The sequence below is a fragment of the Lycium ferocissimum genome, chromosome 5 (genome assembly GCF_029784015.1).
Source record: "Lycium ferocissimum isolate CSIRO_LF1 chromosome 5, AGI_CSIRO_Lferr_CH_V1, whole genome shotgun sequence".
Lineage (NCBI taxonomy): Eukaryota > Viridiplantae > Streptophyta > Magnoliopsida > Solanales > Solanaceae > Lycium > Lycium ferocissimum.
The window spans coordinates 131784-146494 of record NC_081346.1 but is presented as its reverse complement, the minus strand read 5'-3'; the positions used below and the strand labels follow the sequence as shown (position 1 = coordinate 146494).

Sequence of the window (14711 nt, the reverse complement as noted above, 5' to 3'; positions counted from 1 at the left end):
AAAAAAACCTTTCAAGAGGGAATTTAACTTAATTTTACTGCCGAAAACAAAAAGGAAACAAGTAACTAATTAATGAGGAATGCTACTCCGATCCCATTAAACGTAAATTGTGTGTAATTATATAATGCTCGAAATAGTGAACCAAATCCGGCCACGTCTTCAAATTGAGGAATAACAAAGTTTCAAGAATGAAATGTGGTACTAATATGGCCAGCTGGACATATGCTTGAAGTTAGCAATATTGATTAAGTTGAATTTTGCTACCCTTCAAATGCTTCAATAAAGTACTATTTTTGATAGAAAAATGTGTGATATTGATATAGTTCTGATAAGTTTGAAACCAATTTATTAGCATAAGGATGTGGTTAATGGCTCAACGCCTGTCCAAAAGTTAGAGGTTTACTTTGTGATGGATTATGGATGATAGCTGCTTACTGATGTGAATCGACATGTGGATTGAGATCTTCTTATCATAATTTCAGTCATTACTGATTTTAAGTCTCTCACACCGACCTTTTAATCGTGATTCATCAATTTTTTTTACTTTGATACTCCAAATTATGATTTCTTTTATTATCTCAAAGAAAAGATATATATCCTTAGATCGATTGATAGCAAACAAACGATGGGATAAGGAAAATTAGGGCCGAAGGCACCTTACGTCTAGCAATGGTCGATTTTTACACTAAATATAAATATAAAGAGAATTTAAAAATATAAATAATAAGAATACAATCGACTATAGCTACTGCCAATTTATTGAAAGATGTAGCTTATATACCTGGAGGTTGTGTTGTCCCCCTCGCTTACACAAAGAAGGATTTGGTTTTCGGAAGGAAATTGCCGCATCGGGGTTTGACGCTTGTTATCCTATTCGTGTGGTCGGCGGTTATGAAATATCAGACAGATTTCGTTATTTCACATGCAGACCAAAGTAGAAAATGGGTTCCCATGTCATAAAAAAAAAATACAATTTGCATGTCGTCTTAGACAACTGGTTAAGTGCTTGATCTGAGCCTAAACCAGTAGTTAACCTCAATATCTAGTACGTTTTGAAATTCTATTAAAGCTTCAGTTATTAAAAGAAAAAATGCAAATGTTATAATGCTTTGATTTAGTATCCTCTGGAGTATAATCGTCTTAATCACTATACCAAAACTCGTGATATAGAACTATTACAACTGAACTTCAAAAACTAAAAAGTAGTCCAGACGAGTACTAATAATACTCTTGAATTATTATTTTTATTAAAATCATAATATCATTATAAAGATTTTTTCTCTTACTTACTTCTTTAAATGTCCTTTTCAATGGAAAACTTAATTTGGCAAGAGACACTGGAAAAAGCTCTAATTATATCATTGCAGCTCAATTTTATCACTAGTCTACTACAGTGTTGGACCATTTTTTTCCCCCAAATCCGGGATTTGTGTCCGCTCGACTTTCAGGAAGACAAAAAAAAAAAAAAAAAAAACAACTAAAACAAAAAAAAAAAAAATTACTAAGGTTTCACGCACTACTTAGGCTGAAATGACCAAACCGCAAAAATAAAGTCTTACCTTTCACGCACGAAATTCGTGCGTGAAGGAGGGCTTTTTTTTTTTTTTTTTTTTTTTTTGTTTTAACCTATCAAAATCACGTTTTTTTTTTCCATACTTTGGGCAAAGATTAGTCATGTTTCAAACTCCTAAAATATCAATATTTTATATAGAACTTAATATCTTTTTCGCTTACAATAATGCGCTTAGCCATTACATCAACTCCACCTAAACATTTGATCGTCGTTTTGGGGTTCTAAAGTGCCCCGAAGTAAGTTTTGAAACTTGTCATATTTATAGGGTTTTGATTTAAGTGTTTTATTATATTTGAATGTACAAATATAAATATTTGATTTAATAATAATTCATCCAATACGAGAGGTTTATACTAATTAAAAAATAATTCATTCCATTTAATTACAATACTAATTCAAAGCAATACAATAATAAATTACAATAACAATACAATCTTCAAGTTCCAGAGGCTCTATTATTTCGAGACGTGCTTGTACCACCACGGCCTTGTTGCCCACACGAACCCTTGTCATGGCCATATTGCTTACATGTAGAGCACTTGCGAGAGTAAGTTCTTTCACTAACATCCATTTGATTGGGTCTACGACTCCGTGAGTTAATGCCCAATTTCCCGATGTAATCCTTGTTAGCAACCATCGAAAATCTATTTCGTCAATAAGCTTCATTACTGTGGGTGGAATTGGACGGAATATGCTCTAAGGTAACCGTGGACCTTGTATTCCCCCGCCACATAACTTGTTACCGTTTTTCTCATTCTCTCGAAGCAATTTGACAAAGATGAGAACACGGCATGTGGTACGTTTGCCACTTACCACAAGTGCATGTTCTTGTTGCCTCATAAACGGTATGCACGTTTCCACCTTACCGTTGTAATAACCCGTCCTAACTTCATACACATGTTGAATTGGGTCATACTCGATCATTTGGTGACGCTCACATTTTTTTCTATAATGCTCCATATTTTTGAAGGGCTTTGGCATCCATGTCCCGGCGTCGGCTAATATATCGCTCGGTCCGCCTTGTCCTAACCACAAATCGCTCCACAACCCGCTTGAAAGTCATTTCACCATTGCGGTGACAGGTAGTCCTCGAGCAGATTTCAGCAAGCCATTGAAAGACTCTGAGCTGTTTGTTGTGAGCATGCCCCATCTTTTGCCTCCATCAGCATGAAGCGTCCATTTTTCAACTTCGAGCTTCATCAACCAAACGTATGCGGGTTCACTCACTGCCCTGATCAGATCCATTTTTGCAGCCCATTTTCGTTGTTGATGCTCCATCGTAGCCCCCCACATCAATTTGTTTAGAGTGCCATTGTGAAACTTTGATTGCAAATTTGCCTTCAAGTGCCTTAAACAATAGCGATGGTAAACAAATGGAGGCTGCCACCTCGGTAAATTATCCATATTGTGCAATATGCCTTTATGACGATCAGACAACACGCATATGCCGGTACGATCCTTAATAACATGAGTTTTCAAATGGGTCAAAAAGATCCCCCATGTGTCGTTGCTCTCGTTAGCGGCAATTGCGAAAGCAAGAGGAAATATTGACCCATTGGCATCCATTCCTATTGCAATTAGGAGCTTGATGTCGTAGGCACCATATACGCGTACCATCTATGGATATCACTAGTCGGCAGTGAGCAAAACCATCAATGCATGGTTTGAATGTCCAAAATACGAAGTTGAAGATTTTACCCTCTATAAGCCGCCACTCTACAAAGTATCTACATGATTAAAATGTTGTAGAGCCGCCATATACCTTGGCGGCCGATTGAAAAGAGGTATGCCAATTTCCAAAGACCATCTCAAAAGCGCGTCTACGCCGAGAAATCCTTTCCGTTGCTTATAGTTTTACTATATACGGTTTGAACGTTTCGAATACAATCTTTGATGGGGAACACCGCACAAGTTTAAACAAACAACATTTAGTAATGATCTTTCAATTGATATAAGACATATAATGTACTAGGTAGGATAAGTTACCTTGGCGTTTCGGCAATGTCTTTAAGTAACACTTGAGCAATCATGTTTGTATCTAAATTATAATGATCTTGCTCGATTTTCTTCCATATCACAAGTGTGTCTTTCATGAATTTTGTGATAGCCCACATACCATCGGCCTAACAATTCCCGAGGCAACCACTCACGGCCTTGATACCGTCGTCTACAAACTAGCCTCCATATCTTTGTGTTTGACCGATCAACCTTAAACTCCCTCATGTCCTTAAAACAATAAATTTTGACGGCCAGTGCAACGCCTTTTGGATGCGAACAACATTCCTTTTGCAAGGTAGCATCGATCTTTGTCGAGATCCTTTGGTTCAATCCAGGTTTTTAGTCGACTATCATCATCTTCTCTTGTGAAGACAAATGCATCATCACGACCACAAAGTCTGTCAAGATAAGGGATATTGTTAGAATGCCACTGAATTGGGCTTTCAGAAGTTGGGTTTTCAGCCATCGGTGGTAGTACGTGATGGTGCATTGGTTCTTGTTGGTTTTGGCTTTGAGGAATATTGTTGGTCATACCAACTTGAACATCATCATCATCTTCATTACCTCTCGCATTATTAGCTATTTCATCGTCATCACTTGATGATGACTCATAATATAGGAAAATATATTATCAAGTACACACACACACAATATATATATATATATATATATATATATATATATATATATATATATATATATATATATATATATATATATTTAATATCAAGGTGATGAACTTATTGTTGTTCATAAGCATTGTCATGGTGTGGAGAATGATCAACTCCACCGAACTGAGAGGATTGACCAACATCCATATTTGGTACCACTGGCGAGTTTTGAGAATAGTTCCTATAAAGATTTGAAAACTAGTTATTTACCAATTCATACAACAAACACGTGCTACTACACATAATAATAATATGAAAAATCCATATTTACCAATTTTCATTGTAAGCTTGATTAAATTGCTGGCTTAGATTTTTCAACGGCACTTGACCACTCAAAATGTCTCCATAAGAACTAAAGTCCCCATAAGTGTTACCATGAATAGGCTGGACTTGAGGGACTTCTTCTCGAGGTATCTTTTCAACATACATCTCAAGAACATTAATGAATACTAAATCACGATATTCTTCCGGCGATCCCAAATAATCACTCAAAGATTCATCATCGTTGATATTGTGCATGCCATAACGCACTACACCGTTTGATATTGTTTGTGGATATCTGCCAGTTAGTGAGATTCCAAACTCAGTGGGTGTAGTTTTCATTCTTTTATGCATGTAACTGACTAGTGTTTCATAATTTAAAGTTGTTGGAAATTTAACATAGGCTTTTGGTTTGATACTATAACGAACGGAGTAATTATCCTCGACGATATCTCCATCCCAAAATAGTGAAACCTTAACAGTTGAAGCATTTTGAGACATTTTTTCTATGAAGTTTGATTTTTTTTTTGAATGACTTGTAAGACTTAGACTTATGAAATTGATGAGTTTTTCACTCGTCAAGCCTTCAAGTTAAATAGATTCCTGAAATTGTCCGTGGTGTGTTGTCAAATCAACACTTACATTGCGCATTAAAATGGTGCGCAATACAAGTCGTATTAAAACGGTCAAATAATGCAGCAATGTATTGTCAAATCAAGCCTTTATGTGTCATATATTCCTGAAATTGTCATGCGTGGTGTGTTGTCAAATCAAGACTTACAGTGCGCATTAAAATGATACGCAATATAAGTCGTATTAAAATGGTCAAATAATGCAGCAATGTATTGTCAAATCAAGCCTTTATGTGTCATAGATTCCTTAAATTGTCATGCGTGGTGTGTTGTCAAATCAATACTTACAGTGCGCATTAAAATGGTGCGCAATACAAGTCGTATTAAAATGGTCAAATAATGCAGCAATGTATTGTCAAATCAAGCCTTTATGTGTCATAGATTCCTGAAATTGTCATGCGTGGTGTGTTGTCAAATCACTTACAGTGCGCATTAAAATGGTGCGCAATACAAGTCGTATTAAAACGGTCAAATAATGCAGCAATGTATTGTCAAATCAAGCCTTTATGTGTCATAGATTCCTGAAATTATCATGCGTGGTGTGTTGTCAAATCAATACTTACAGTGCGCATTAAAATGGTGCACAATACAAGTCGTATTAAAAAATGTCAAATAATGCAGCAATGTATTGTCAAATCAAGCCTTTATGTGTCATAAATTCCTGAAATTGTCATGCGTGGTGTGTTGTCAAATCAATACTTACAGTGCGCATTAAAATGGTGAAATACAAGTCGTATTAAAACGGTCAAATAATGCAGTAATGTATTGTCAAATCAAGTCTTTATGTGTCATAGATTCTTGAAATTGTGACAGGTGAAGGAGACCTTTTCACGCACGAAATTAGTGCGTGAAAGAAGAAAAACGCCTACTGTGCGTGAAAGGTTAAGTTTTTACACTTTCACGCACAGATTTTGTGCTTGAAAGAGCATATACTTTTGTTTAATTCTCCCCTTCCCCCTTACACTTTTATTTCATTTGTAATTAGTATTGGTTTATTTTTTTTAACCTATTAAAATCACGTTTTTTTCCATACGTCGCACGAGTTATTTTTAAGATAACTAATTATCATTAAGAAAATAATAACATAAAATGTACACTTTATTTACAACATTCACAATCTCAGGTCCCACAAGTGGGAGCCTTTAGAGTTCGGCTAGGCCTAAGGCTAACCCCACCACCACCACCATCATCTCCATCCCCCTTCCTCCTCTTAATTTGTACATGCTCTATGGCATGATCATCCTTGCTTCCCTTCCTTCCCTTCTTTCGACCCGGACCCCGGTTCATAACATGCTTTCTATGGGAAATGACGGTGGGCGGTGGGGCCGGTTCATAACATGGCTCCTCGTCAATCTCATCAGGAGACCCGTCCACAGGCGCAGAGGAATGAACCTGAAATAACATATAAACAATTTAATTTAGATTTATTCTAAACTAAACATGAAATAAACAACTAATTAATAATTTTTTTTATTTTATTGTAAAAATCAAACCTGTGTGTCGACGACCTCCTGAGATGCCTGGTGAGAGGGTTCTTGAGCTGGCTCCTCAATGGTCTCTTGAGTAGGCCCCGGTGCAGGAGACGGGTCCACAGGCGTAGAAGAATGAACCTGAAATAATATATAAACAATTTAATTTAGATTTATTCTAAACTAAACATGAAATAAACAACTAATTAATAATTTTTTTTATTTTATTGTAAAAATCAAACCTGTGTGTCGACGGCCTCCTGAGATGCGGTGAGAGGGAGATGGGTCTCTTGAGTGGGCCCCGGTGCAGGAGATGGGTCCACAGGCATAAAAGAATGAACATGAAATAATATATAAACAATTTAGATTAGATTTATTCTAAAATGAACCTGAAATAAACAAATAATTAATAAATTATTTTACTTTATTGTAAAAGTCAAACCTGTGTGTCGACGGCCTCCTGAGATGCCTGGTGAGAGAGGGCTCTGAGCGGCCCCGGAGGGGGAATGCGGATGGTGCCGTATCAAACACGAAGTCCTCGAACATGAAAAGTGCGGATGTAGGCCACCAGCGCAGATCACGAACCATGCCGCTCACCCCGTGGATTACGGTGGATGTGGAAATGAAGGCCGGGCACATAATCTAAAAAAACAACCCCGGCGTATTAGAAGGTGTTGAAGTCGACGGCCGGGAATGAGAAGTCGATGGGATATCTGTAGTCGCCGGCCGGTAAGAACTCGGCGGGATCTCTGAAGTCGACGGAGCCTCATCACCTCTGCCAGCCCTACCACCTCTGCGACGGCCACCAGCTCCTCGGCGACCACGACCACCTGCCGGGAACACGCTCATGGAGACGCTTAAAGTCATGTGCCTGTCTCATACTAGTCTCGGCAAGCTCAATCATCCGTGCTGCATACTCCGCCGTCTCGGGGGCCTCCGTACGGGCAGTGCTCTCATAGCGCATCGTCTGAACGGTCCGTACCTACATATGTTTGCAAATATTAACAATTGAATAAATTTGTAAAGTAGTACATAAGACGATGGTTTAAGTTTAAGACTAATAAAACTTACCAGCGCCTCGTACGCTCCTGCGAGAGCTACATATCCCAGGCCATCTGGACGACGCCTAGAGGGGTTGCCAATAATGATGCGAGTGATCCGCATGTACCACTCCATGTACACATGGATCGGAGTGTCATGTCCGACCACCGCTAGGCTCGTCATCCTCACATCCCAACTCTGGACCTGCTGCTGCATATAGAGTCGCCATGCATCATCGACGCCCGCACGCTCGTCCCTCGTATAGTGGTCATGCTCCCAATCCGTAGCCGCGGGTATATTCTGTACATACCCAAACTGCCGTAACACGCGATCGGGCGCGTGATACTCAACGATATCCATATGTATCAATGGACACCGCGACATCCACATGTGCTGACCAGCCTTACAAAACATCGGCAGCTCATCCAAAATATGATCATACAGCGTTCATATAAAAGCCTGTAAAAAGAATTGAACTAGTTAACAATAAAAGACTAAAATAGTAGCTATGTGTTCTAGCGTGTGGATCCAAAATATGAACATACCGTCTGCGCCGTCATGCGGTCTAGCTGATCCCTAAATGGGAGAAGGCTGTGGTGCGTCTCCGCACGTCGGCGTACGCCTCGCGACCATCTTCGCGCGTATGGCATCGGTACAGTAAGATAGTCAGCGGGAGGGTGAGCTAGTATGGGCTGAAAAGGTCTCAACCTAGTCCACACCCATATCTGATATAGTCATTTAAAAAATATTTTATCAGTCGTCGTTTTAAAAAAATATATTTTGTGTTTAATTACACACACTTAAATATATTACCTGAAGGAGCGAGCAAAATGCAGGGACCTCTACCCTCGTGCCCATAGAACATCGGCAGAATCCTCGATACATGTAGCCCAGCACAGCAGCGCCCCAACTATAACATCCTATCTCGGCGAGATCGTCGATATACCGAAGATACCTCAAGCTCATATGCGAACCCGAAGTGTTCGGGAACAGGATGGCCCCGAATATGATGAGTAGGTATAGACGCGCACGTCGGTCAACATCAGCCTGAGGCGTGTCCTCTCCAATCGGATGCTGCATGTCTGTGAGGCGCAAGTGAGCGTAAAGGGCCGACAACAAAAGCCGACTCTGGCCGGAAATATGACCATCCAGAGCCGCAAAACCGGTGAGCCTAGTCAACTCATCCCGGTAAGGCGGCAGCACAGGAGGCTCCTCAATATACAATGGGCGTCCATCAACCTGTAGCCCATAAATGACCTCCACATCCTGAAGGGTAATGGTAGCCTCACCGATGCGGAGATGAAATGTGTGCGTCTCCGGTCGCCACCTCTCAATCAATGCCGTCACTAGCGACCTATCGTGTTGTACCCGACCAACTTCGACGCACCGGTAGATATCGCCCCGACGTAGTATATCCAGGACACGAGGATGTGGGGGGCGAGCAGCTAAGATCTCCCATGCTGAGTCCCCTAACCGGGTACGGACCGAGACTCGGCCGTTGTGTCGGATGTCCATATATGTTGCGACCTATGCTCGGGCTGAAGATACAGTAACTCTCGGTTGAAGGGCCCCGGATCAAGAGGGTGGTGATCCATCTATTTTACGCATTTTAAATCAATCATTAACAAGTAGTATTAGTTATGTAATCTTTTATCGAAAATTTTATTAAGGATTGTGGTGACCCATCTGTTTTACGTATTTTAAATCAATCATTAACAAGTAATATTAGTTATGTAATCTTTTATCGAAAATTTTATTAAGGATTGTGGTGACCCATCTGTTTTACGTATTTTAAATAAATCATTAACAAGTAATATTAGTTATGTAATCTTTTATCGAAAATTATATTAAGGGTTTTCAATCCTAAGCTACGAGTTATGAACTAGGGTTTCCTAAACTAAGGGTTTTCAATCCTAAAATATAAAAATTAAAAATTAATAAGTCAAATAATTAACAATTAGTTAGCATACAATTAGTATAAATAGTTAATAAATAAACAATTAACTAACTAATCAAATAATTAACAAGTTATTATCATATATTTAATAAATAAACAATTAAGTAACTAATCAAAAAATTAATAAATTATTATCGTGTATTTAACAAATAAACAATTAATTAACTAATGAAACAATTAAGAAATTATTAACAAATAAACAATTGGCTTAACAAAAACTAAATAAATAATTAGCTAGTCTAACAATTGAAATAGCTAGTCTAACAATTAATAAATACTTAAGTCGCTAATCGAACAATTAACAAATACTAAATAAACAAGCAATAAATAATTAACTAATTTAAAAAAAAATTAAAGGGGGCAGTCGCAGTGGTGGGTGCGGACTGCCCAAAAACGCACAAAATAAAATGCACAATCCACCACAGATCCCTCCCACCATACCTAAGGTAATAATATATTTAGCAATGTAATAAAAAATTCATAGTAAAATACCTAGAATGAAGGTGTTTTTGAGTTTTCGAAATGAGCTCCGCGCCGCTCTATTCCAAAATTTAACCTTAGAAACTTGTTCCTACACTTCAATATACCAAGAATATTGAGTTTTAGATTGAAAAACAACACGAAAACAGCGTTTTGGGGTGGGTTGGGGACCACTGAAAACGGGCGTTAATGGCGGGTTCTGTCGTGGGGAAGTGAAAAGGTCGGGTCTGTGCTGGGGAAGGAGGGGGCGACTTTTTGTTGCCTCCTTCACGCACGAATTTCGTGCGTGAAAGGCCAAAGTTGCATTTTTGCAGTTTGGTCCTTTCACGCACTAAATTAGTGCGTGAAACCTAGTAATGTTTTTTTTTTTGTGCTAGTTTGGTTCAACTTTTTTTTTTTTGTGCTATAAAAGTCGCGGACTCCAAACTAGACCTGTTATTGAGAAACCACGTTCTACTATTTACCTGACAGGACAACTTGTACCTTTTTTTCTTTTTGGGACAGAATTGTTGAAGCATATGAATATTAGTTTAGGTTTGAAGGGTTCAAGACATACATCGTTCTCGTATCTTGATATACGAATTCTGTGCAGTAGCTTAAGAAGTAAATATTTGTAGGTATTTTTTTTTCCCAATAAGCCATCACCATTAGGTTGTGAGCTTAAGGTGTGGAGGGTTTGGCTTGACCCGTACCATGTTATATTAGTAAGAGAACTTACAATGACTAGAGGAGGACATGGAAAACCTTGCCTCTAGTCTACAAAAGATGAATTGACAATGCAATCCATTGAGAGGAACTAGCCTATACAATGTTCCTTCCAGAAACTAAGAGTACAAATTAGCTTACATAAAAAATACATTTTTCAAATCTCCTTCTGAAAGTAAGAAGTTGCCACTTATCAAGTTGCAGCATGCCCTTTACTTCTCTAGGAAGATCCTAATAAGAAAGATATAAGGTCCTGTTACCACTTGTAGTGGCCTTCTTAGCCAAAAGATTTGCAATCTGATTTGTTTCTCTATAACAATGAGTGATGATGACATTAGCTCCTCTTAGAATGCTTGATGTAGCTCTCACCAAATGTTTGAGCTTCAAATTGTTGGTGTCCCTTTTGATTAGCATATCAGTTCTCCATAAGGAGTCCATTTCTATGTGGAGGTTAGAGAAACCATTTTGAATGCACCAATTGATTCCAAAGCTTGCAGCCTCCATCTCAGCATGATGGTTACTAGGACAGTTAATAGGAATAGAGAATCCCATGATAAAATCCCCTTTGTCATTCCTCACTATTCCTCATATTCCTGCATTGCCAGTATTGCTCACGTAACTACCGCCATCAAGTTTCATTTTGATCATTCCTTTAGTTGGTAATTTCCAATATACTGTGGTACACTTAAGAACAGGACACAATCTTTCAATGTTATCACAAGTGTTAGACCAATAACCATCCATCTCAATGGTAGAAAAAGTGTTATTGATGATAGCTTTGATGTTCCAAACACACTGCTTAACCATATGATAATGAGAAAAGTTACTTCTATCACCATAACTACAAACAGTCCATGATTTCCATATTTCCCAATATATGACTGCAGGAGTAGCTTGTAAAAGTAGTTTATGGACTCTATTTTTTGGTTTAACACTCCACTAATGCTGAAAGAGTGTTCTAATATGGGTATTGTTGTGGATCATTCCCAAAGGAGCTCCCATGAAGTTCCATATTTTCTTTGCTACTTCTCCTTCTACAAACACATGTTTTATGGTTTCAGTTGAGGTGTTGGACAACATAAGCAATTAATATCCTCTCTGTTACTAAGCCAAAACATTGCTTCTTTGAAGGAAAGTTTGCCAAAATACAACCACCAGCATATGAATGAGAATTTAAAGGAAATAGAGTTGTGCCAGATCTTTGATAGACCAGTAATCAAAGTTCTCTGCTCCCTAACCACTTGCCAACCACTTTTATTAGAGAAGTGACCATCTTCAGACTTCAACCATATAGCATAATCCTTCTCATCATTGAACCCCAGAGGAATAGTACTGATATGTAATGCAATTTGAGCTGGAATCATATTATACAGTTTCTGCAAGTTCCATGAATTGCCTACTATGAAGTCTTTGACTTTGAGCTTGTAGTTTCTGTTGTTGATCAGCATATTTGTAGGTATTGGGCGATGAACATATGTCTTTTTGGGTTATTCTTGTGGTAAAAAGGGTTATAAATTGCTCAATCTTTCTACTCATGCCATATTATTCTCTAGGGATGTTGTGTTCCTTGAGCACACATTTCCTTAATACACTAATACTTCTCTTTTTCCTTTTCCTCCTAATGATCATATTTTTACTGATCTTCCTGTTAACCAACCCACTATTTCAGTTCCTGTTCAACCTTCTTCTTCTTCCAATGATTCATCCACTTCTGCACCAACCCCCTTCCTTCTAACCCACTCACAGTCCATCCACCTACTCCTATTCTACCTACTAGATAGAGTACCATACCCAAACATATCGTCCAGGGCACCTTGCAGATTTCATTTGCACTTCTATCTTTCATCCTTCTTCTCTTCTTATCTCTGAAACTTCTAAACTATCCTTTGTTGACCTGCACCTACATGAGCCTCAATTTTTTCAACAGGCTACATCTCAGCCTGCTTGGCAAAAGGCCATACTAAAAGACTTTCATGCTCTTGAGGCAAACCATACATAGGACATTGTTCCCCTTTCATCACACAAAAAAGTCATTCCTTCTAAATGGGTATACAAGATAAAACACAGATCTGAAGGCACTATTGAAAGATACAAGAGCAGACTTGTGATTAGGGGTGACATTCAAAAAGAAAGAATTAATTACAATGAGACTTTCCCCCCAGTTGTGAAGCTTACTACTGTCAAATGCCTTTTTTTTTTTTTATTGCGGTTAAGAGACATTGGACTATTTTCCAGTTAGATGTCAATAATGATTTTCTTCATGGTGATCTCTATGAAGGTGTCTATATGAAAGTGCCCCCGTCTTCAGATCAAATTTCTTCTTCCTGTTCACAGTCTTCTACTCCCTTGTTTACAAACTCAAGAAGTCCTTGTATGGGCTCAAACAAGCTTTCTGGCAATAATTTTCTAAATTATTTAAGGCTTTGTTATCCAAAGGCTACATCCTAAGCAAGAATGATTATTCTCTTTTCACCAAGTCATCTGATCCTTCCTTGGTTGTTTTAGTGGTATATGTTGATGACATTTTATTGGCTGGTTCTGATATATTTGAAATGACTACCCTAGAGACTTTCCTTGATGATCATTTCAAAATTAAGGATTTGGGTTCGGTGCATTATTTTTTGGGCTTGGAAATCACTACTCATCCTTCTGGTTATTTGATGAATCAACACAAATACACTTACGATTTGTTGGAAGAATTTAATTGCTCTCATTTTACCCCTGTTTCTACCCCTTTGGATCTTGCAATTAAGTTAACCCCTGATCTTGGCGAACCTTTGTCTGATCCTACCACTTACAAAAGGCTAAATGGTAAACTAAATTTTCTACAACACACCAGGCCTGATGTGTCTTTTGTTGTGCAACATCTTAGCCAGTTCTTTAACTGTCCAAGGGTTCCTCATATGTTGGCTGGTATTCATGTGTTAAGGTACCTCATGAATGCTTCTGATCAAGGGTGTCCTCTTCCCTTGATTACTCTCTTGTGGCATTCTCTGACTCAGATCAGGCTGCTTGTGCCTTGTCTAAAAAAAATCAGTTAATGGGTTCTACATTACTTTAGGTAGTTGTCCAGTCTCTTGGAAGATTAAGAAGCAGCCTACTATATCTAGTTCATCTGCAGAAGCAAAGTATAGGGCCTTGAGAAAAGTGGTGGCTGAAGTAGTTTGGCTTGTTAGATTGTTAGGTAATCTTGGATTGAGTATTTCCCTCCTGAACCAATATTTTGTGACAACCAGGCTACTTTACATATAGCTAAAAAATATGTTTTCCATGAACGCACGAAGCATATCGAGCTTGATTACCATTTTGTTCGTGTTTCTGATCTGATTTCTCTTCATTTTGTGAGATCTGTTGACCAGTTAGCTGATATTTTGACAAAGGCATTGCCTGGTCCTCTTCATCATTCACTTTTGCGCAAGCTAGCCGTGCTTGATCCCTGCAGCTTGAGGGGGGATGTTAACATTAGCCCATCTCCAGATGTTCACCCAGGCCCAGGCTAATAGAGACCCGGTTTAGATATTTTGTTATGTAATTGCCTTAAGTTCTTGTATTTTTAATTTAATACATATATAAGAAACATGTATATTTCAGATTGACACTTTTGGCATGTTAAACATTCAGATGAAATAAAAACTTCTCTCTCTTTTCTCCCTTCATTTTAGGGTTTCTCCATTTATATCTCCGCATCGATCTCCAGTTTTAGTGATCTAACATAGATAGCCAAAAAAGTAGAAATTAAATGCAGTAGCTGATTTGATTATAAATAGTCCCTCCGGTTTATATTAAATAAGTGTCCACTTACATTATCAAGAAGAAATTAACTTTATTTTGAGTAGATTTAATTTCAAGCTAAAAGATCCTTAACTTAAAAGATATACGTACTATATATAGCCTACAGTATAAAATCCTACAAAATAAAGAAGG

The 14711-nt window shown here is 38.2% G+C and overlaps 3 protein-coding genes across 3 annotated transcripts; 1 reads left to right on the top strand and 2 right to left on the bottom strand.

Annotated features, from left to right (window-relative positions):
* Positions 1–6166: 6166 nt before the first annotated feature.
* LOC132058594 (uncharacterized) lies at positions 6167–7780 on the bottom strand. Its single transcript, XM_059451051.1, has 4 exons — positions 7676–7780; positions 7446–7586; positions 6629–6745; positions 6167–6527 (listed from the first exon to the last, which is right to left on the bottom strand). Exons 1-4 carry the CDS (start codon positions 7778–7780, stop codon positions 6255–6257), a joined length of 636 nt encoding a protein of 211 aa, XP_059307034.1. The 3' UTR covers positions 6167–6254.
* On the bottom strand, positions 7286–10209 carry LOC132058050 (protein MAIN-LIKE 2-like). Its single transcript, XM_059450617.1, has 5 exons — positions 10095–10209; positions 8459–9240; positions 8191–8370; positions 7676–8104; positions 7286–7586 (listed from the first exon to the last, which is right to left on the bottom strand). The coding sequence occupies exons 2-4, from the start codon at positions 9158–9160 to the stop codon at positions 8093–8095; spliced, it is 894 nt and encodes a 297-aa protein (XP_059306600.1). The 5' UTR covers positions 9161–9240; positions 10095–10209; the 3' UTR covers positions 7286–7586; positions 7676–8092.
* Positions 10210–12261: 2052 nt separating this feature from the next.
* Positions 12262–14287, top strand: LOC132058593 (uncharacterized mitochondrial protein AtMg00810-like). The gene is made up of 6 exons (XM_059451050.1): positions 12262–12285; positions 12715–12771; positions 13023–13158; positions 13224–13700; positions 13849–13946; positions 14024–14287. Exons 1-6 carry the CDS (start codon positions 12262–12264, stop codon positions 14285–14287), a joined length of 1056 nt encoding a protein of 351 aa, XP_059307033.1.
* Positions 14288–14711: the final 424 nt, after the last annotated feature.

Excerpts from the sequence above, each read along its gene's own strand:
- LOC132058594 (XM_059451051.1), bottom strand. The coding sequence starts at position 7,780 with ATGGAGTGGTACATGCGGATCACTCGCATCATTATTGGCAACCCCTCT. Across the intron at positions 6,746-7,445 it reads TTAAGCGTCTCCATGAGCGT|GTTCATTCTTCTACGCCTGT; the intron begins GTTCCCGGCAGG and ends ATATTATTTCAG. Across the intron at positions 6,528-6,628 it reads AGGAGGTCGTCGACACACAG|GTTCATTCCTCTGCGCCTGT; the intron begins GTTTGATTTTTA and ends ATGTTATTTCAG.
- LOC132058050 (XM_059450617.1), bottom strand. The coding sequence starts at position 9,160 with ATGGACATCCGACACAACGGCCGAGTCTCGGTCCGTACCCGGTTAGGG. Across the intron at positions 8,371-8,458 it reads CATTTTGCTCGCTCCTTCAG|ATATGGGTGTGGACTAGGTT; the intron begins GTAATATATTTA and ends TGACTATATCAG.
- LOC132058593 (XM_059451050.1), top strand. The coding sequence starts at position 12,262 with ATGTCTTTTTGGGTTATTCTTGTG. Across the intron at positions 13,159-13,223 it reads TACAAACTCAAGAAGTCCTT|GCTACATCCTAAGCAAGAAT; the intron begins GTATGGGCTCAA and ends TGTTATCCAAAG. Across the intron at positions 13,947-14,023 it reads TGAGAAAAGTGGTGGCTGAA|GCTACTTTACATATAGCTAA; the intron begins GTAGTTTGGCTT and ends TGTGACAACCAG.